This window comes from Pavona decussata, unplaced genomic scaffold (assembly GCF_977016875.1).
Source record: "Pavona decussata unplaced genomic scaffold, jaPavDecu1.1 SCAFFOLD_195, whole genome shotgun sequence".
Classification (NCBI taxonomy): domain Eukaryota; kingdom Metazoa; phylum Cnidaria; class Anthozoa; order Scleractinia; family Agariciidae; genus Pavona; species Pavona decussata.
In genome coordinates, this window is record NW_028145604.1 from 3,470,461 (window position 1) to 3,493,022 (window position 22,562).

At 38.5% G+C, this 22,562-nt stretch overlaps 3 protein-coding genes across 4 annotated transcripts; 2 read left to right on the forward strand and 1 right to left on the reverse strand.

Annotated features, from left to right (window-relative positions):
- Positions 1 to 1,413: 1,413 nt before the first annotated feature.
- On the forward strand, positions 1,414 to 5,810 carry LOC146461814 (putative phytanoyl-CoA dioxygenase). Of its 2 annotated transcripts, XM_085086597.1 has the most exons (5): positions 1,857 to 1,922; positions 2,488 to 2,770; positions 3,058 to 3,162; positions 3,779 to 4,003; positions 5,030 to 5,810. In XM_085086597.1, exons 2-5 carry the CDS (start codon positions 2,585 to 2,587, stop codon positions 5,261 to 5,263), a joined length of 750 nt encoding a protein of 249 aa, XP_084942723.1. In that variant the 5' UTR covers positions 1,857 to 1,922; positions 2,488 to 2,584; the 3' UTR covers positions 5,264 to 5,810. The 2 variants fall into 2 exon arrangements, with proteins under 2 accessions (XP_084942722.1, XP_084942723.1); XM_085086596.1 differs by lacking the exon at positions 2,488 to 2,770 and having other exon boundaries at positions 1,414 to 1,922.
- On the reverse strand, positions 5,668 to 13,709 carry LOC146461815 (uncharacterized). The gene is made up of 8 exons (XM_085086595.1): positions 13,384 to 13,709; positions 12,513 to 12,567; positions 10,050 to 10,095; positions 9,807 to 9,856; positions 9,448 to 9,493; positions 8,099 to 8,181; positions 7,341 to 7,413; positions 5,668 to 6,304 (listed from the first exon to the last, which is right to left on the reverse strand). The coding sequence occupies exons 1-8, from the start codon at positions 13,475 to 13,477 to the stop codon at positions 5,816 to 5,818; spliced, it is 936 nt and encodes a 311-aa protein (XP_084942721.1). The 5' UTR covers positions 13,478 to 13,709; the 3' UTR covers positions 5,668 to 5,815.
- A 3,296-nt stretch (positions 13,710 to 17,005) lies between these two features.
- On the forward strand, positions 17,006 to 18,705 carry LOC146461816 (cyclin-dependent kinase 5 activator 1-like). Its single transcript, XM_085086676.1, has one exon. The coding sequence runs from the start codon at positions 17,164 to 17,166 to the stop codon at positions 18,061 to 18,063; it is 900 nt and encodes a 299-aa protein (XP_084942802.1). The 5' UTR covers positions 17,006 to 17,163; the 3' UTR covers positions 18,064 to 18,705.
- The last annotated feature ends 3,857 nt before the right edge of the window (positions 18,706 to 22,562 follow it).

The following is a 22,562-nucleotide window of genomic DNA, read 5'->3' on the forward strand; positions in this document are numbered from 1 at the left end:
CATGGCGGCTATGTTGGTGGATAGGAACAATAAGATTTTTCTGCTCTGGGAGTTAACTTCGATTTTAATGCAAACTATGTGAGCAAATTTTCTTTTGTTTTGTCCACCAACATGGCGGCAATGCAATCCACTTATATATTTAATGAAAGTTTGTATTATTAGTTATATTGGATATTTAATGGAACTTAATAAAGCAACTATGCGTTAAATTCCACGCCGGTATGGCCATTTTTTCTCCATTGTGTTGTTTGTATTGCCTTTACGAACAGAGCACAACTCTTGTTTCATTCTGATTAAGCTTGCCCTTCTGTCGGGGAAATAGCAGCATAAATTTAACTATGCATGCTTCTAAGGTTGCTATAAATGCAAACTGATTTTCAAATAATACTTTTGTGGCTGACGAAGATGTGAGTCAGATCGAAACATGTATTACAAATTAAAAATATTGTTATTTTTTTTAAAAAAATTGCCATCCATTTTCTGCTTTCTCGACCATCAGGCCTGTGTAACTAATATGACTAAAAAATTACTAATTAATTAACATATGACTAAATGACTAAATTAATTAAATATGAATAACCACAAAATTAATGTCCTAGCTAGCTTACATGTTGAACAGCTGGTCGCTACATTCACATCCACCGGAAGGTTAAGATTTGGTAGTAACTTAACTTAAACTGAGTTGTTATTATTGTTATAGCTAGATAAGGTACTGCGTACAAGTTTGTTTGTACTTTGTACTATTGTTTCGTTCAATCAATCAATCAATCAATCAATCAATCAATCAATCAAAGATCTTTATTATGTTTCAAGCAAAAATACATACTAAAACTGAGAAACGCTTACAGTAAAAATGTGCAAACGTTCAATACTTTTGGAGATATCCTTTCTGAGGCAAGTGCTACTATTTTAACTAATGATTGTAAATATATGAAACATATATTTTGAATTGCGGATGAAAGATCAAATAGAAGAAAGATCCTTGCAGTTAGTACGCAACTTAAGCAGTTGCGAAAAAAAAAGCCTGAAAAATTCAGGCTTGAACGGGATTCGAACCCATGACCTCTGCGATGCTGGTGTAGTGCTCTACCAACTGAGCTATCAAGCGGGGTTCTGTAGCATGGTTACCATAGCAATACAATATCAACCAAAATTGTCATCACCTGTCACTTTTATCACCAAGTGATGATCTGACCATTGGTACAAAAAGGATTTGTGTCCAACCAACAGGGAAATTTTTCAAATTTTGAGCAAGGACCCCCCTCTTTCTTTTTTTGGCTCTTGTTTCATTTCTCGCGCGGCCAAAACCGAGAATCTCGTTCCTCGGTCTTTCTTTGCTCCGAAACAGCACGGAAACGCTTGCTACGCAGGCTATCGTGTGTGGGGGGGGGGGGGGGGGGGCTATCGTTGACGTTGCCGTCGTGGTTTCTAAAGTACGTTTGTTGGGTGCTCCATTCCGTTCCCAAGCTTACGCAGTGATTTTAGACCGGCGGAAGTCTGGGCAACACTCCTCCTCACGCCTCCCTCAGCTCACGCCGGGAAAACGTGGCGGACTGATCTCGTGGAATCGCGGAAACAAAATTATGTGGCGTGGGTTTCTTTCCTTTTCTGCCAAATCTTCATTTCTCAAGTCAACAGGTGGATTTTCAAGGCATCTTGTCACAGCGCAGGAAATAAGGACATTTCAGGAACAAGGAGTGATTTGTCTGCGGGGAGTTTTTGGAGAATGGGTCGAAAAGCTGAAGAAAGGCATCGCGACAAATCAAGCAAATCCGAGTAAATTTAGCGAATGGCTTAAAAGCGAGGATTCACAGACATTTTACTTCAACGATTACTTCAACTGGAGTGCTATCCCAGAGTTTAAAGAATTTGTACTCGAATCACCGGCTGCTGAGATAGCTGGAAAGCTTATGGAGTCCGAGGTACATGTATAAATTTTATGCAACAATCAATTCCATCCCCCAGTCTGCAGAGATGAGATCTTGCACGTGCAAAAGCATTTCACTGGCGTGCAGCGCGTGCAGTAGCATCCCGAGGTGCTTACCATTTGCATGGAAAACCCGGAAATTCCAGTTGGGAAATCAAATGGTGCGCATCATTCCATTTGGAGTACTTCTGAAATTATGGGCTTCTGGTCAAAGTGATGCATTTTTCATATACAGTCGACTCCCGATAACTCGAACCCTCGCTAACTCGAACCTCCCGCTAACTCGAACCAATTTTCCCTTCCCTTCAGGCCATTTTCTGTATAATTTTACCCTCGATAACTCGAACTCCCAATAACTCGAACTGTTTTCAATTTCCCTTGAAGGTTCGAGTTATCGGGAGTCGACTGTAGTCCATTACTGGACCATTAAAACAAACTGATACTAAGTGAATCAGCCATATTTTCACTTAAGATCACTGTAATGATCTGTTATATCAAAGCAACAAAGTAAGCAAACATATAAAAGCAAGATGTATGCAAAAATATGATTTGCCAGTGAGGACTCAACAACATCTTTCAGAAAGGGCTGCAGTCAACAAACATTTAAACTCTTTGTTAGGATTTTCACAAACAAGTCACCATCAACATAGCCTGTGAATGCAGACGTATCTCTGGCTGTGGCTGTCATGCAATCTGATTGGCCAAGGAGAAAACAAAAGCCATACGTCACAGAAATTGTTTTGCGGCTCGGGTTCACAGATGTTATTTTTTGGTGGAGAGAAGCAACAGCTGGAAATACATCTGGCTTCGCAGGCTACCATTGACAGTGAACAGTTTCTCTGGGTAAGTGAAAAATGTTTTAGAGATTGGGGCCAGCTGGCTTTGTCCCTAACCCCCCCCCCCCCCCCCTCTCCCCCTTTCCTTTTGAGCCTTGTGAAGTGTTAGTGGCAGTAAAATTTTCAATGTTTAGCTTTCAATTAAAACCAAATTTCTGGTAATAAAAAAGTGCAGACAAAATAGTGTTTCAGGCCTCAAAATGATTCTGGAAGTTTTGAGAGAAGTGCACCTTGTCACTACTTAGGCTTAAGGGGTGAAACAAAGTTTGTTTGTTTATTTATTTGAATTTTCAGCTTGCAATTTTTTATCATGAACATGTGTTCACTAAAGACCCTGGAACAAACCGTGCAACACCGTGGCACCATGATCAGTCTTACTATCCTGTGGATGGCTGGAAGGTAACATGAATGAAAGTAATGATTTGACATGTTAAAAATAGAAGATCAGTTTCTTAATTCCATTATAATTATTGAAACATCTTCCGAGACCCAGGGACAGCTAGTTTGGTCAGGAGGAAGTCAAAACAGGTATTACCGTAAGTTTTCGAGAAAGAGCTCGCTAATTTGTTCTTGTAAACTTACCAATTTTGACTTGACTCTCTGAGGATGTTATGGAAATGGCCATGCCTTCTTTGGGGACTTTTTTCTTAATTATTTTCTTTAATTTGATCAGTATCAATTGTTGTTAGTAATTAACCTGTTTTTTCCTCCATTCTTCTGTAATTCTATCCTGCAATTTTAGTGACAATTTCTCCAGGGATTATAAATGTGTTTTCAAATTACCCATATATTACCATATATATATATTTTATTACCAGCAAATTTCACTTTGACTTCACAGTGATGTGATTGAAAGATTATAAATAATTATTTATTAATGATAAAAGCACTTGGAATGTCAACATAAAGGCTTCCTTAGTAAATAAACAATGGATCACAATTATTCATCAAAAACTAATTATTGTTATGGCCTGTAAAAGTTTTTTGTAAGTTGCTGGGTCCTTTATTTTTACAGAACTGTTCGTTTTGGCTGCCAGTGAATCCTGTGTCTGAGGAATCCTGTTTAAAATACATTGGTGGATCTCATAGATGGGGAAAGTGGTTTACTCCCACCAAATTTGCCTCATTAAAAAGTTACAACTACACAGACTCACAAATGGGAACTAACAAGGCTTTTGAAAACACTCCAGACATTGATGCTGACCCAGAAAAGTATGAACTGCTCTCTTGGAATCTGGAGGTAAAATAATGTGCTAATTTAATTAAAATGTTATCATTATCATTATTATTATATTAGAAGTCAGATAATAGGCAACAGTGGATTGTAACACAGACAATAGGACCATTTAAAGTGGCCTGCATAGGAGAAGATAGCATACTTGAGCTGTTTGTGTGTTGGACTAGAAATCTGGAGGTCCCATGTTCCAATCCTACTCAAGCCACAAGCTGAGGTTGTTTCTTGGTAGCCCCAAGTTCAACTTCTCAGGCATGCTTGAAAGTATGACAGCCCTGGTTAAGCCTCGTGCTAGTTGGGCTTTTGAAATCAAACTATGTTCTATTTGAATTGTTTATTTGAGAGGTTTAAACGATAGGGCCCTCTAGAACCATTGTGCAATGAACACTGACTGAAGGTAATTAAAGCTTATCATTAAATATTGGATCATTATATAATGAAATTACAGGGATTTGAATGGCTTAGCTGCCATGGTATATGAGCCATTACACCATGCCTGTGAAATAGCAACTATTTTTGGAAAACAAAATCAGCATGATCTAGCAAATATATTTCTTGGTTGTTTTTAATAAAAAAACATATTATTTATGCCCCTTGTCGGCTATCCATCATCTAATATCCAACATGCACTTGTGGATTAATGATATTGTTAATTATAATGATTACTATCATTATGATTATGATTATTACTATTATTTTGAGAGTACAGTGTTTTAGCAAAAACATCTGTTGCTAAGCAGGGTTTGAATGAAACCTTCACCATCCAGATTTTTAAATGCACCGTAGGAAAACTGTGCCATAAGTATTAAATAAATGCTACTGTTGCACCATTTGGGCAAAGATTTGCGCAACATCCCAAATATAAATTTAAGCTGTCCAGGGCTATATGTCTGTGTATTTTATGAGTTAAGGGCAATATGTCTGGAAGTGAGATGTTGAAAGATGAACTGTTTCAAACATACACTAAACGCACTTCCACTAAACTCCAGTCCTCCTTAGTAACTTTTATTTTGCCTGATTTCCTTCTCTTAGCCTGGAGATTGCATAGCTTTTCACATGCGCACACTCCATGGAGCCAAGCAGACCACAGACACAGCTGGGCGGCAGGTGGTGGCCACGCGTTGGCTTGGAGAAGATGCAACATTTGCCTCAAGACCCTGGGAGACATCACCCAACATCACTGGAGGATTAAAACATGGAGACCCTTTCCACACAAGCGACACCTTTCCAGTTGTGTGGAGATCAAAACATGAACACATGATATAGATGCTGACAATAAATTTGTAATGTGTGCAAGTTTAAAAAATTCTAGCTAATGTAAGGCTGATGATGTGTTTGGCTCAAGGTAAAGTTTCCATGTGCACAGGGCAAAATTTTGGCCTTTTAAAATTTATTTATTTATTTATTTATTTATTTGTTTGTTTGTTTGTTTGTTTATTTATTTATTTATTTATTTATTTATTTATTCATTTATTTATTTATTTATTTACAATCAAGTACCTCATCATTACACTTTGTGGACCCTGCATTCAGCAAAGTTTTTGAACCATGATCATCAACTAGCTAGCTCCATTTTCTTTTTAAGTGTCTTACTAATGCCCAATAAGATAGGACTGCAATATTCAAAATGCAGCAGAGCATACATTGTAAAATAAATATAAACATAAAAATCAATGTTAAACAATAATGTGCAGTTTAACTACACATTTTAATAGTGAACAGCGAGAACAAGTTTCTCTCCTGACCTAGACGTGTTAAAATGTAAAAATAGGTACTAATCCTGTTAATTAATAAAAAAAAAATGGAAGAAAAATACATTTATTCTGTGTCATGCCTTTGTCTTCTTTGTTTGGGTTTTACATCTGTTCCGCTTCTATCTTTCTTGCTAGATATCCTTGACGTATCTTCATCTGATTCATCATGGCTCCTTCTGGAATGTCTTTCTTTTCCACCTGTTGGCTCATCTTCTGATGAGGAGTCATGCCTCTTACGTTTAGAATCCTTTTCATAATCATTCCTTTCGTGCCGACCTTGATCAGTTGTTCTCTTCTTTTCATGTTTAAAACTGTTATGATAATCAGTCTTGTCAGTTTTATCATGATCATGTCTTCTTTTCCTTCTTTTGTCTTCTTTGGCAGATGAGTCGTCATCGCTGTGTCTTCTTCTCTTATGTTTCTTTTCCTTTTTTGATTTCTTTTCTTTTTTATCCTTCTTTTTCTTAGTTTTCTCCCTGGATTGTCCTTCTGCTCTGGAAGCACTGACTTCAGTCTTCTCTCTGCTTCTGCTCTTGGTATCTGTAACTCTTTCCTATGGTTGAAATTAAATTGTAGTTACTGTAATGAGTACACATCATGCTACATATCTAGGGTAGCAGGGATGGCACGGTGGTGAGAGCACTTGCCTACCACTAATGTGGTCCAGGTTCGATTTCCAGACTTGGTGTCATAAATATGAGGGTTGAGTTTGTTGTTGGTTCTCATCCTTGCTCCGAGAGGTTTTTCTCAGGAAATCCTGACCAGTTTCCTCCTTTTCTCAAAAACCAACATTTCCAAATTCCAATTCGATGTGGATTATTGTCAAGTACTTTATCATGAGCTCAGGAGATTGTGCAAGCACTCCCCATGTTATAGACAAATAAATAATTAAATAATTAAATTACTAGCAAATACTGAGAGCTCTACTTTTCTTGCCAGTCTGTATGCTAAATCAAAGCTAATCTTGATTTAAGGCCAAATCATCATTTATGCCATTATGACTGGCATAGAAAGCAGGATTGGAAATGCCTATTTGTATTGTCCACCCATTCACATACTAGTTTATTTGTGTAAAGGCACAATGGTGTTACAAGTGGTTAGAAAATTCAACATCCAATCGGATGGTCAGTGCTTCAAGACCTAGCCTCTGCCATCAAATTATTCATACTTCCTAATCCTACTTCTCCATCGATATCCCTTAAAAAATGGTGTGACAGTGTGTGCGCAAATGTGTGTGAGCATTGGTATATGTTGCCATGTTGTACCTCCACTATCAATATTTAATTTAATTGCATCCGACATAGAAAGAATGCACTCCTAATTGAAGGGTTATTGCGTTTGGAGTCGAGATTGTATGGGACAATCAATCGATCAACAAATGAATGAATGGATCTTGGGGGGCGCATCTGGCATCCCCTGCAGATTTTGCAGGGGCAGATGACATCATCACCAACTTGGCAAAGGAGAGAGAGCCTGGGATCGAGATCATCAAGTTTACCTACTCCCTAATCTTTGATTATTACTAGTTTAGTTTATTTAATCCAGCTCTGGCTTCGACTGTTTCAACTGCATTTCATGCAATCTACTACCTCCTGTGTTCCAGTGGCTCCTAATGTTTCCTTCACGGGTTCAGTAGACATGTCCATAAGTCGTGCTCTTGAGCTGCAAACGAAAAATAATAAGGCAACTGTCTTGGTGCTATTTACATTCCAGCATCATCCTATGCCAGGATTAGCTGCAACTATTTTAGGCACTAACACTCCATCTCTCACACCTACTTAAGGTTTAAAACTTAGGGTGCTTTCCATTTGTGAGAACTGACCTCCCAGTCTGGAAATCGAATATGTCATTTTGAAGGGATTGTGCTACAAAATCTTGAAAAATAATCACTTGGAAAATGGTACACACTAGTTTGAAGAAATTCGAAGGGCTACGATAAAACTTATCCTTCAAATAAATTGGTACATTCTGTGTACAAACTGACTGGTCTGGCTGGCCAGTTATGTCAAATGAAAAGCGCCCTTACTTTGTGCTATGGGCTTCTCAAAACTTTATTCAGGGATACCACCAGCTGTAAAGGGATTGGGAATGTGCTTGCTTGTGCTTCCAGTTCCGATCAACTGGTTCACGCTTGATTGTAAGCGATGGAATCAGAAAAAAAAAGGAAATGTTCTGAATCTTTGCAATTCTGATTTTCATCAAGCTTGCAATAATAAATAATGCAATTACGTCTCTATTCTTTTATTCGCAATGGAACCGAGGGTCCCTTACACTTACAACTCCGACTCCACTTCCAATTCCATTGCCAGTGTGAACGAGCCCTAATAGAAAACAAACTACAATGTACCTTGAAAACCCCATGCCTTCCACTCTTTCAATGTCCATTGAGTCACGTTCCACTTGTCCTTTGCGGCAAACTTCAGCCAATTCCTATCACCAAAAAGCAACAAGTAGAATCAATTTTATTGTTATAATTTAATTCTTACATCCCAGGGGCCAGATTCACGAAATGCTACTGTAGTTATGTAACAATACGCTATTGTTCTTCCTGTGATATATGGACTATTGTCAACTAAAGAAACAATGTGTAGCATACAGTTGTACATCTTAACTTTGGAGGGCTTTGTGAATCTGGTCCCACAAATCACTTTTTGAGTACCTTTAGGCTCTTTATCTGTATCATTTGGAGCTACGTACAGTATATAGAGTATAGAGATAATAAGTATATGATTACAATACAATCACACTCTTAATTGCGTTTGGAGTCGAGATTGTATGGGACAGTCAATAAATCAATCCATGGATCTTGGGATGCGTATCTGGCATCCCCCTGCAGATTTTGCAGGGGCCGATGACATCACCAGCTTGGCAAAAGAGAGAGAGACTCAAACGCAATCCCTTATCTTTGATTATTACTAGTAAGTTATATAAAAATTAATATCAAAAGCTCACATTTCTTTATCAGATTCATCATCATTCAAGAAAAGAAAAAATTCAAGCCACTGTTCACAATCTTCTATTTTCTTGTGCGATTAACAGGACTGTTTGTTTCAATTTATTGAACAACAGCCATCTTGGTTTGTAAATTATAGTGAGCATAACCTGAAGAGATACCAAAACTACCAAGGGGCCCCCTTGTCAGGTTTTAAAGTGTGGGGGAGGAGGGGTGGGAAAAATCCAGGCTATTTTTCCTACCTTTCTCCCCCACTCCCAGACCCCTTGGTAGTTTTGGTACTCTCCCCAGGTTTAGCTTGGCATTGCAAACCGAGATGGCCGTAGTTCGATCACCACTGTGTCAACGTGCTGTGAACATTGTGAAGTCATGCTAATCCCAAGAGAATACCTTTGTTGTTGTGAAGAGTCAGAGTCGGAAAGGAAGACAAATTATTCAAAGTTTGTTTTGCTGCCTTACCTACACACTACTTTGTTATTAATGATGCCTGAAGATAATGTTTTACTGTATAATACACTACTGGTATTACCAGGATGCACCCATAATTATTAAAAATTTTTACGGTCAGAAGAAAGGAGTGTTTATCAGGTGTGAAAACTAAGAACCTATTCAAGAGCCTAAACTGGCTGATTTCTTAGTAGATTTAGGTAGACTTCTAATATATACATGTAAGAAACGTTTCAGCCTGCCTAATGGGTTCTTTTGTACACAGATTTTTCCTGTATCAAAGAAGATCCATGTACCTGTTTTGTAACTCCACTTGCTTTTTTCGTGATGTTTCCTTTCCCTCTGAAAAAAAAAATGAAATAATTTCTAAGGAAATTATGTATTTTTCAGTCCGTGACACAGGCATAACAAAAAAGGAAATCCTAGTGCTCCCTTCAGGAGACAATCCTAAGACCTTCCGATTACTAGTTCCGATGCTCTTCCCATCTGAGCTACAGGAGACTCGTGGGACTAGGTCCATGGGACAAACAAGTTAAGGGTTGACCTAACTGAGAAACAAGTAGAAAAACTTCCTAAAGGTACTTTTGTTTCTGTTAGTACATGTTTTGTATCAAGTCTTAACAGCCTTTTGGTTGGCAACTGCCTGTTAACTTACAGTGCTAATGCCAGGGCTTCAGCTTCCCTTGCCTTTATGGCATCCTTTTCCTAATGATTGAAAATAACATTTCATTAATTTATTAAGGTACTCAGAAACACAGAAGGCCCAGACAACATTAAATAATCCAATAAGCATGCAAATGAACATCTCTTTTTCTTACATGTCTGACAACAAGAAATTTACGAAACAGGTACAATAAATTAAAATGGATGCAGCATAGCTGGTAATAGGTATAAATACCTGTTGCTTTGTCATTGCCGAGTCTACTTTACCACTTTTTGTATACCTAAAACGGTGAAAAATGTATGATTTTATGATTTACTAGAAAGTAACAAGCACTAAAAGCATAATAATATACATACAAAAGTTTCTGCAATCTGATTGGTGGAGAGCGGCTCAATTTATCCTAACTGTAGTGCAGAAATGTGAAATTGAGTGCAGAAAGTTGAAATTAGTGCAACAAAGGTGAAATTAAAATGATTGACAGGTACGCCAATTTGCAAAATCGGCTGTCTCGAAACAAAATGGCGAACAGGTTTGAAGAGAGTAACAGCATTTTAATTCGAAGTTTAAAGGAAAATGCAAAGAAATTAAACAAAGCGCAAACAACAGGCTAAAAGTTTGGAGGTCTTGGACAGCACAAAATGGCTACGACCAAAATATTAAAAACTATGAACCAGAGGCAGTCAACAAAATTCTCGAGGATTTCCACGCAACAGTGCGTAGAGAAGACGGGAAAGACTATACGAGCATGGCAGTCTTCGCACTGCAATTGAACGTTACCTAAGAAGGTAAAGTTACAAATACTCCACAATTATAAACCGAGAGTAAAAAGGTTCGAAGCAAGTTCTTGACACTCGACTACTGCGACAACAAGGTTAACGGCCGAACAAGTCTTGAACAAGTCAAGCGGCCGAACAAGTCTTGGAAGTCTGACAAACACTGAATTAAACGAGCTGCGGAAAAGCAAAACGCTTTGAAGCACAAGTCCTGGTACAAACGGTTTGGTAGCTCCTGACTCAATATTTTGGCGTAGAGCATCATGTTGAAGATTTCCATGTCGGCTTGGACGAAAACAAACGTTGAATTCATTGAGAACCAGATAAAAACACGCCAGTCTGGACTGTCTGCAAAGCCCCGGCTCCTGAAATCCAGTCAGTTCGAAAACATGCCGAGGACGGTGATTGACTTCAGACTTCTTTCAACATTGACTTAAAATTATGCTTTGTGATTTGAAAACTTGCTCTTTTTAGAGTGATGGTATTTTTAGCATGTTTTCCGTAGGTATGAACATGTATGTCAATCAAGCTTGTCATTTTTGAAACCAATCAAAGACATGTAGGCGGAGCATGAGCTGACGGACAAGAAATAAACGAAAGCTCATTTGAAATTTTTGTATGTATATTATTAACTAGTAATCACATGATTTTTCTCGTGCAATTTGGAATAAATAAGCACTTGTAAAATTTTAAAAGACCACAAATTGCACTCGCCCTGCGGGCTCGTGCAATTTCGTTAGCCTTTTAAAATTTTACTCGTGCTTATTTATTCCAAATTGCACTCGGAATCATGTGATTACCTATACAAATAAATTATTTGAAATATCAAGCCTACAATATCCTCCCATGCTTATTTACTCCACTCACCTTGTCTAAATGAGTGGAGATTTTTGCATCAAATTTGGGGTAAGGTACGGTAAGGTAAGCTCCATTTAATGCACAGTACAGCAAGACAAGACAAGGGAAGTCATACCCATAACCCAGTCTCAGTAGCATGAAACAACTGATACGAGAATTTATTTCTCCCTAGAGGATATGACGCTGGTCCCACACAGGGTTACACCTCCTTCCCTGTAGTTTGTTTGGTCTCATTTCTATGAGGAATTTGGTGCATGAGTCAAACTCCATTTGCTCACTTTGGAATAGTTATTAATAATCTTGATTGGACCCTGGCAAGAAATATCCTCAGCTTCAATTGGCTTTATTCTCTTATTATCATGTAGACATGAGTGTTTTACTGGAAAATACACCACTCGTAAAATTCATACGAAACTATATCGGGGACCTGAGTGGCATATTTTCCATGTCCTCACTAAATATAAACAGGGCTATCACTAAGATTTCAAGTTGCTGGATAAATACAACAAGTAGGCGGGGAATCAAACAGCTAGGAATTTCTTTTGGTTCTATTTTTCTTCTATTTTCCTATGAAAATAGCCAGGAAAATAGCCGGGGGCTATGTTCTTAGTAACCGGGGGAAATCCCCGGCCCCCGCTGCTTAATGACAGCCCTGATAAAGTGAGGATATTGATGACGTCATTTCCTGCCAATTCAAGGCTGTTTATTTAAACAAGGCTGTTTATTTAAACAGTCGGTGAAAAATGGCGAGTGACAGATTTGTCTATATAATAAAAAGAAATTACACAATGGCTTGAAGATATGAAGTTTATTTTCTCGAGTTAAAAAACAATATTTTACTCACTTGCAAATGTAGTTTATACCACTTGAAAATAAAATTCATATCTTTGTGCCGCCATGTAATATCCTCTATGTCAATAAAGGTACATGTAAATATCTGTGACGTCAAAAGTTTGCACTTTTAAAGGTATTTTTGATATTTTACTATGACATATTAAAAAGAAAGTATCAAGAAAGTCACAAATATATAGTGGAATGATAGCAAAAACTAGTAACACCACTGTACCAGTGCAGATCTTTTCCTTTCTGCCATCTCCCCACTGGGGCCTTGACAGAGTGACCTGTTATATAATAAATATTAAAAGGTAGTAAATACTTTATTGCAGGAAACGTTTCCAAATTTCATTTTGCAAAAACGAACGTCCCTTGTTCATAACCTAGAAAGTAAATAAATTTTACCAATTTGAGAAACATTAGTGCCACAAAATTCAAACTCATGAAATTTTTTTGGAGCTATCATGAAAACTTTGGATCTCCTGAAGTTGGTATCTCTGCCAATGAAATTAACAACAGTGCATACACTGTAATTATTGTGATATAAACTTTGTGCTACCAAGCATTCTGACACTGTCAGTGTGTAGTTCCAGAAAATAGCCATTACCCCTCCCCCCCCCCCCCCCCGCCCCAAAAAGGGTCACCAGAAATTCCAGTGGGAGGGGGAGGTTCGGAGTTATAACTAAATCTATTTCCAAAGATTAAAATAAAATGGACTGATTCCAACGTCATTTGTATACATGTACATGCATTGCAACTCTCTGATGAGATGTAAATATTTGAAGTTGCTGGGTATCCTGCATTTTAGCCAGAATTTTCTTTCAGTTTTCTATGGTGCATTACATGTTAAGAACCAGGCCTGAGGGCATTTCCGTTTGATTTAATTTTCATAACCTTATAACGGTTTGAATTGCAGGCAAAAACGTCAGCTTAAATGCCGGATTTTATTCCTAATGCTTTTGCTTCAGTAAATACTCGAAAATGTTGGCATAAACAATAAAAACCTGCTAAGCATAAGATTAAATATCACCCCAGTACACAGCTTTGAAATCTCAAGGAAGGCTCCATCAAGCACAGCTAATACTTTAGCGCTTTTTACTCACCCAAATAGCTCTCCCTGTGTTTATCCTGTTTCACGTCTTCCCAATCAAATTGATCTTGTCCTCCTCGCACACCGCCTCTTGACGGATGGTACATCTTTCTAGTAACTTTTTGTCAACGAAACTCGACGATTTGACAAATAAACCAAGTAAAATTGCACAACTTCACTCGAAAGCGTCTGAATGCGTGTTTGCCGCCATCTTGGAAATAACTAGTACCCAAGCCGCCTCAGCTCGCGCCAAACATGCGCAGGTCGAGAAGACAGTCGTTTCGTTCCAAATCAAAGTCAGTTCATTCCGTAAAAAAAGTCGTTTCGTTCCACACAATAGTCAATTCGTTCCACAAAAACACTAACATTTTTACAAAGTTTTAATTTGAAAATTGCTTACCTCAAGCTCCTAGGCTTGAGGTAAGCTGTACTGATTCGTTTAAAGACTATTTCTAGTGCGGAACGAAAAACGTTTTTTATGGAACGAAGTGACTTTCACTTGGAACGAAACGACCGAAGTTACGGGCGCCCAGTGAATCCAAAGATTGATTGAGTTGAGCCTTCAAGTCGAAATTTGCTATCCTCTAATGAGTGTAGCGCCGTGCCCAGGTACAAAGAAGGCGTTGTTTTTAACAATGCAGGGGAATAAGGAATGAGACAAGAAAAATACGCCGAAAGCTAACGCGTTTCCAGTGCACTATATTTTTGCGTTAGATATTAAATTATTACACTCACTACAGCCTTCAATATTAAAGTTGTACCGTGTATCATTGTACTTCAGTGTATTTAACAATTATTGCACGAGCGCGCGTTGGATACGAGATGATAGATAGCCAACGAGGCGCGTAGCGCTAAGTTGGTTATAATCATCTCATATCCGAACAAACGCAAGTGATTCAGAGGCCCTGTTAGGGTAAATTCCGACAGGCGACATGGCTCTGAAACGGCGACATGAAGGAAATGAAATGACGACGAACGACAAGACCGCGCCATTTCACAGGACAAAAATAGAAGCAAAATGGACAGCGACATTGGCGATTTTAAATAGACCTAAACAATCCAGCGACTTGATAGCATTCGGGCAGAAGAAAATGAGATTGTATTTTGTAAAAGTTAATCGTTTCGTGAGTCTTCTGGGTTGAAACATACCAAGTTTATCCTTTTCCCTGAGTTCATTGTATAATGCAATTCGAGGGATTTGATTGGCTTAGCGGCCATGGTATATGAGCCATTATACCATGGCCGAGAAATGGCGACCATTAAATTGTCTGCTGGTTATTCTCGCACAGCGAAATCAGCAAGATCTAGCAACATTTGTTGATTGTTTTTAATGAAACAATTATTCCACTCGCGCTTGTTGGATATGACATGATTATAGCCAACTCGGCGCTACGCGCCTCGTTGGCTATCATGTCCTGTCAAACCGGCGCGCTCGTGGAATAATTGTTTTACGGTTTAACAACCGTGAAACCGATGCTTTTGCGCTTTTGAAAACACGAGTAAACAAAACGAAATTAGACAATGTCTGTCGGTGCTTTTCAATCGACCACCTTGTTACACCTGCAGCGCGGAGAAGAATGTCACTAGAGAAGACAGCCATTCTAATAATTTATCAACCTTTTACATTCAGTGTTCTCAGAGATAACCAAAGTGCTCGATTAGCATTTGACACTAACGCGATCCATCAACACGTTCGACAGGGGAGGGGGAGCGAGGGAGGGGGGAATAGGGGGGGGGGGGCACGCAGGCTATTTAACAATTATAGATAGCCAACGAGGCGCGTAGCATCTCATATCCAACAAGCGCGAGTGGAATAATTGTTAAATAGCCTGCGTGGCACCCCTTCATTTTTTTCCTGCCTCCCTTGCTCCCCCTCCCCTTCCCCGATTACGCCGACCACGTAGGCTAATTTCTCAATAGCAGACCGGGCGCGTTGAACCATGCGAGCGCACAAAGCAAGTCTCCTCGCAGAAGACTGAAGTAGCCTGAAAAAAAGCAGGCGAAGTTCGAAACGGTTCCCCATTTTTTCACCCTCTTTCCTCGCTTTTCTCTCCCTACGTCAGCTATGCAGGCCGTGAGAGCCGAGAAACGAGGCTCTACTCAACCTACTCAAAAAACTTTGCTAAAAACGACAATATTATGTATGTCAGTACAAAAAAAAACCCCAAAAATTTCAATTTCATTGCGACACTGTTTGATCAAAACATTCAGCAGCTACTATGATAAATGAGAAAAGGTAGACCACTCGTTTATCCAATCAGGTTGCAAGATTCAAATGACCTGGACCGCGCGCAAGGAAGGCTGTTTTGCAACTCAACTAACTAAAGATTATTGAACATATAAGTAAGCAATGATCTAAACCAAAGATATGTGATACTAGATTAGAATTTGAATTTACCTTGCTATTCTTGTTTAGAACTAGCCAGTCCTTTATCAGTTTAGGCTTCACGCCTAAAGCCGCTTAATTTTTCTTGAACTTGTTTCCGAATTCAAAAGAGCTTAATACTGTCGTAATTGGGAGCGCGAAAGATACCAAATATACCGGAAAGGTTCTTTTTTATCTATACGCTCTCAAAATCCGAAACAACCGTAAAACCGATGCTTTTGCGCTTTTGAAAACACGAATAAACAAAACGAAATTAGACAATGTCTGTCGGTGTTTTGCAATCGACCACCTTGTTCCACCTGCAGCTCAGAGAAGAACGTCACCAGAGCAGAAAGCCATTCTAATAATTTATCAACCTTTTACATTCAGTGTTCTCACAGATAACCTGGCAAAGTGCTCAATTAGCATTTGACACTAATGCGATCCATCAACGCGTTCGACAATGTATTTATTTTCGAGCAGTTTCCTTTCCCTGGTTCCATTTCACTTTTGTCAAAAGTGAACATTGGCGCCTACGTTGGCATGTCAGCGTGAAATTAATACCTTTGCTCGCAGAATATTAAAAACCTAAATTTTAACTCATTTCCCGGCTAAGGTTTTATGGCCAATTTTAATCGAATCAGACTGCACTGAATCCTGAACATCTTTAATTTCCTTTCTTATTTTCAAATAATGCTTTTTTTTTTCTTTTCCTTACTATAAACGAAACGAAAAGAACTGAAACCCTGAATGGTCCGACATCGTTTGATTTTGATTCTTGTTCAAAACTAAAGAACACCCTACGTAAGAATACAGGATCATTCAGACAGAATAAATTGAACACCCGCCGCTAATGCGTCTGTGTACGCGTGAATATTTTTTTCTTTATATAATTAATGTTTTCAGAGTTACATTCTAAGACCTGTACACTGTACACATTTCTTTTCTTCGCATGGAATGCGCGATGACATTTCAAAGGCCGATTCCTTGCGAAATGACCTCGCTATCTATTTCGGTCTATGACCGATCGCTTGCATGTTTTTAGAGTGACACTGACTTAATTTGTTTCCATTCTGGTTTCATCTTTATCGCTCGGTTTTAGGGCGGAAATTTATCGGACCATACATATGCAGACTGGCAAAGTCGCTTGCGATTGGCTGACACGCATATGATATATCTCTGCTCGGATGAATCATGGCCAAATAAGTCCCGTTGCCATGGCCACTGTTTGGTCACGTGTTAAAAGCCCCGCGTATAAAACTTAATACAAACACGACAGTCACACAATCAACTCAATTTTGGTGAAATCGCCGATGCGTGGACACCTGTCTACAGTTCTTGTTGAGCGCACGACTTCCTAGCGAGGAAGATACCGAGTATCTCAAGCTTGTGGACACCAACGGCTTCGCCCTTTCTTTTCAAGAAAAGATGGGAGCTACGCTTTCTATTAATCGGAAGGATTTCCTCCACGAATATTCCATTTGGAATATGAAGGCTCGAGAGAGCGCTAAGAGCTTCCACTGTAAGTGTTGTTATCACGTAAACAGCAACAGCGACGTGCGCGTCGGAAAAGAGAACAAGCCGGCACAGACAACCTGCGATGCCGTCGCTGCGTACCTGCACAAATGCGCGAATGTCGGCAAGAAGAAAATCAAGTCCAAAATCGAGCCGGCTCCAGCGAAAACCAAGCAAAAGGAAAATGAAAATCACCCGAAAATCGAGTCAGCAACGAGCGCTGTCGCCGCGCCAAACCAAGAAGTTAAACTGCCAATCACATCGACAGAGTCCAAGCAAGTAGTCAGCAGCGAAGCTGTCGTTGTTTCAGTGACAAAACCCAAAGTACACGCTTCCTCGTTCATGATCAGCAGTGACGCTTTGCGGTGTGTTGGAAATTTCGTTCGCTGCCACTGCAAGAATTTAACCCGCTTTCGCGCGTCCGAGGTGATTTTATGGCTGCGAGGAGTTGATAGGGCGTTACTTTTACAAGGATGGCAGGATCAAGCGTTTCTGACACCACCCAACCTCGTGTTTTTGTTCATGTTGCTTAAGGAAACTTTGTCGGAGAAAATTCCGAACCCAGCGCAACTCCGCGCAGAAATTTTAACATGCCTGTACATGGCGTACACCTACAACGGGCCGGAAATAAGCTATCCTCTGAAACCTTTCCTCATAGATGGAGATAGACGAGCATTTTGGGATCGCTGTATGTATATAACAAATAACTTGAGCGAGAAAATGTTGCAGATGAACAGAGAGCCACAATTTTTTAGCGAGCTCTTGGTTGAGTTGAAAAATTATGGAAACGTAATCGACAGAAGAGACGGATGAAATGAAAGACTGACAAGACAAATCATAGAACCCTTTGCTTATTTCTCAAAATAATGTTTCCCTGGAAGGGATAAAAAAATTTCCGTGACTAAAATAGACAAATACGTGGAATTTATTCCTTACCGCATCAAAAGCAGAACTTGCTTATTAAAGATGCGCGTCGCTTTCATCGAAACTAAACTTCCTTCTGTTTTGAAACACTGCAGCTGATTTTATGAAGTCATAACTTATTCAATGCGCCTTGGCATTGAAAAAATATAATACGATAATAAACAACAACGCGCCCCTGAACAGCGAAGTATCGCCTATCTTCAATTCTGAAACTTCGGGTTTTGCCAGTTAAATTTTCTTGATAAATATGCTAGAAGCTAATAATCTCAGCAAGCAAGGGATAAAGAACTGACACATGAAACGCGCTTTCTTTCGGTTATGAATAAATGAAAATAGAATCAGTCCTTGGGCATAACAAACCTTGTGAAGGTGTTTGCGCGGTAAGGCAAGTTTCATAGCAGGTAGTTTTGAGTAAAAAACGGAGTTGTTTGGGACAGACAAACATAAACTACAACGCCAATCTATATGTAGAATACAGATTTTATGCAACATAAAAGAAAATGATTATTAAAATGTTTATTTATAACAGAACATCTGGTTGCTTGGGTTATGGCTTCATCGATCGACTTGGCATGTTTTTTTGTCACCCGCGCGGGTTAATGTGGACTTATGTCTATCAATAACTCTTAGTTTTATTGCCATTGCCAACCGTCAGCGAGAGAGGATTCTTCTCTAGTCAATCGAGGCACAACCTACGGTAGTTGTGAATTTTCACCGTCAAGCTGTCCTTGATCGCGCAAGTAATCTTTTTCCAGTGACGCATTCAAGTTTAAAATTGTTTGCGCGAACGTTCGAAATTCAGTAGCCTTAAATTTGTCCCCACGGAAAAACAAACACTTAAATTATGATTCAGCGAACATAACTTTCGCATGCTTAGTTTTCATCGAGTCTCCCTGGCTAATAAAAATAATCCATGCCTTTTTACCGCAAATTTCGCTCATCCAAAGTTACACTTTCCTTGGAAAATACTCGGATTTTTTTCCCATTGTTTGCTTCAAAAATTGAGAGGCACATGAAAAAATAACCACCCGCGCAGTAAAATTTTAAATCGAAAATCTGCGACGTGCAAGATGCAAAATAGAAAATGAATTTGCAGGTTAATCCGCAAAGAATAGATCTCTTTGTTGCAATATTGTTCTCCTGTGTTATGGAGCTTAATTCTGACAAATAAGCGCTCGTTTCGTCATTATTCTCAACTTAAAGTCAAATCTTCGCTTTGGTCTTCCTAGCGTGAAATCGTTAGAAAGATGCATTTTCCATATTTAATTTGCCGATTTGCTTGGTCAGTTTCTAATTTTAAAAAATTCATCGCCTTGACGATTTTAGCAATGATTCACGAAGATGAATGCTAATTTCATTTTGGCCTGGGTTTTCCGCTGAAGGCCGCAACCATTGCGGTTTCGCGTTGTTAAAATTTCAGCTTGAAAAAGTCCCGGTGCTGAAATGAGATTACCATTTTTTCCAAGGCTAAAAGCTGAATTACATAAAACAATATTAAAAGAACCTCTGCATTTAAAAAGTTTGTTTTAAAAATATGTCAGACACACGCAGAATTCAATTTATTTCATTTTTTTCTTTTGGTTCTCAAACCTATTATTAATGCATTACCCTTCCTGTTGCACGCTGAAAGCCAAACCTTTTCTAGATAGCTTCGTATTCTGTAGGAGGCTGTCAAAATTTCGAATCTTGTTCTTTTTTGATCGCATTTTAATCTAGAATTTACTGTGACGATGTGTTTGATTTTTAAGGTTTTTTTCATAAAGGAAATTATTGGCAATGTAATAAAATATTCCCATAATATGGGAAAAGGTTTAATTGTTCCCTGATGTTGCCAGAAACGACTGAGCTTGTTACGAAAACAGAAATTTGGCCTTGAACCTTGGTGTGACGGTAGCGTACCTTTGATTGGAAATGATTAAAATCTCAGCCGGTGTGGCTCCCACAACGCAACGCAAAATTAAAAGTGAAAAAGAAATTCCTTCAAATTTTATACATGTGTTTGCACCATTGCTGATGTTTGTTTGAAAAATGGCATTGCACTTGAGCATAAAATACTATTTTTGATCACTACAACTCTAAAAGCATTCCACATTTTATACGATTAATCAATACATCGGCTTAAAATGTGAACTCAGGCAAAAGTGGTAGACGTTCAAAATTACACCGAATTCTGAACACAGGTACGATAGAGGTATAGAAAATTGTCTTTTACATAAAGTATCACACATCAGCTATTTTGGGGTCGATGTCTTTACGGCTTAGATGGAATTTGGTATGACCAGTTTGTTCGATGCCATTTTCCTATCTTTAAATTTCTTTCGTTACAATACAAAGTATGACACAAACATTGAGACATGATATAAGTTTGCGATCGACACATTACCGTCTAAAAATGAAATACGAGCTTAGCTTGTGCTGAGTTTAAATATACACTGCTCTTAGCTTTAGCTTGATTGAAATCATTCTCTAGCCATTACATTTTAGCTAATAACCGGAGCCTTTTAACCAACACAATAGTAAAGAACTGTCAAACATTTAGCAAGAGCCCAATCCCCATCAAACAGCTGAGCGAGCGAAATGGAATCATTAAACCGCAAAGGGTAAACATGAAAAATCAGACAATTATTGCACCGAGTGTGAACTTAAGTCTCCATTTTTCAAAGTTCTGCTCAGAGCTGAACAGATTCAAAACCAAACAAAGACTCAGTTAACTGGATGGCAAAAACTAAGAAAAAAATGGATAGATTTCATTTTTTAATGAACTGCTGTACGTGAACTTCCGGTTAGAACCAGTAAAACATACAATAAATATCTTATTTTTCGCGGAAAAAAAGAAGAAGTCGAACTTCCTCGATATTGGGAAGGGGGGGGGGGGGGGGGGATTCTTGTTAATGATTTTGCAAGTTTTCGGCATTTCAATTTTATTATCTCTTCCAGGTTTTGAGGAATCCAAAAATACCTGATATGGGGCACATCAATCTTTCGGATCTTTGAAAACATTCTTTGGGATGTTTATAAAGAGGAAAAGTGGGGATGTTGATGAATTTTGAGAAACGGAAAAAGTTTAGATTTTAAGGTGATTAAAAATTAAAATTTAAGCTTAAGAATTAATGGATGGACACCAAAACAGTGTTCTGATAAACCAAACCAAACCAAAGTGCTCACTCTTGGTGGCAGATTGTCTGGCAGTGTTGCAAAATTTTTAAACCTCTTTCAGGTTTCTTTCCTAAGTGACACCTATTTCATAAAAATTCAAAAATACTGTTCCAGACACCCCCCCCCCCCCCCACCCACTTTGAATACTTGCAACATCATGTTGTTGATATTGTGGGTGAGCAAAGCCGTTAGTACAACTAGGAGACGAAAACATGGATATACCACTGACGCAAAAAACACACAACGGCTATTGAATAGAACACATACTACATCAAATGAGAGTCTGCTAGGATTATTTACGTTAGAAAATAAAAAAAAGCTCTATTTGATTGTAGTCCTTTAATGGGCGTTACGGTGAAACATTCTAATTGTAAACTCTGACAAAAAAAATTTAAAGCTCAAGTTTATTATACCAGGACGCGTGCATCAGTAAGGTGTTTTTCAACGTATATGTGGCTTCACGAAATTTTAGAGATCTTTGTTTCTATGAGTTCATAACAAAGTTTACTTCACAAGCGAAATACCTTAATTAATAAAATGACATCAAAAGAAGAACGCTATCTAAATGACTCCTTTTCTAGCCGATCAATTAGTTTGTAAATTAAACTGAAAGAAGGCAAACTGAATATTTTTTTAAGGATAAGTAACGTTTGTTTGGAGTGATGTTAATTTGAGTATCTTCTGCCAGGGGCAGTTGAAAGATCAATTACTTGCATTCAAAAGTAACAGTTTTGTTATCTGTAATTTTATCAAACCTCGAAGGCAGCTTTTTATCGAAGATTCTTAGAAGCATTTGCACATTTGTTTAGTCCATGCTGCAAATTAGTATACTGACAAGCGAGATTATTTTTCTCTCCTCCAGCATAGGAGAAACCACTTTTCTGTAGCTTTCCTATATGAGCTCTTTGAATGGCTATAGTTTGGGATTTATGTCTTCAGGATCAAAAGCCTAGTACAATCTTGCACAACGTAATAAACAGAACCACAGCTAATTACTGCTCAATAGCTTCTTTTGGAATAGCCACAATTTAGAGCCATTTTAAGGTGTCCAATTCGCAAGGGGAAAGCCCTTTCATTTAACTCACACAAAATGGTTCCCTACTTAGAATCGGAAACAGTTATTTTCGATGTAAGGATATTTTCGTAAGGATTACCAGGTCATAGGATATTCTGCAGACTCTTGCAAAACTTTAATTAACTGATTCGCAAGGGGAAAGCCCTTTACGTATTTA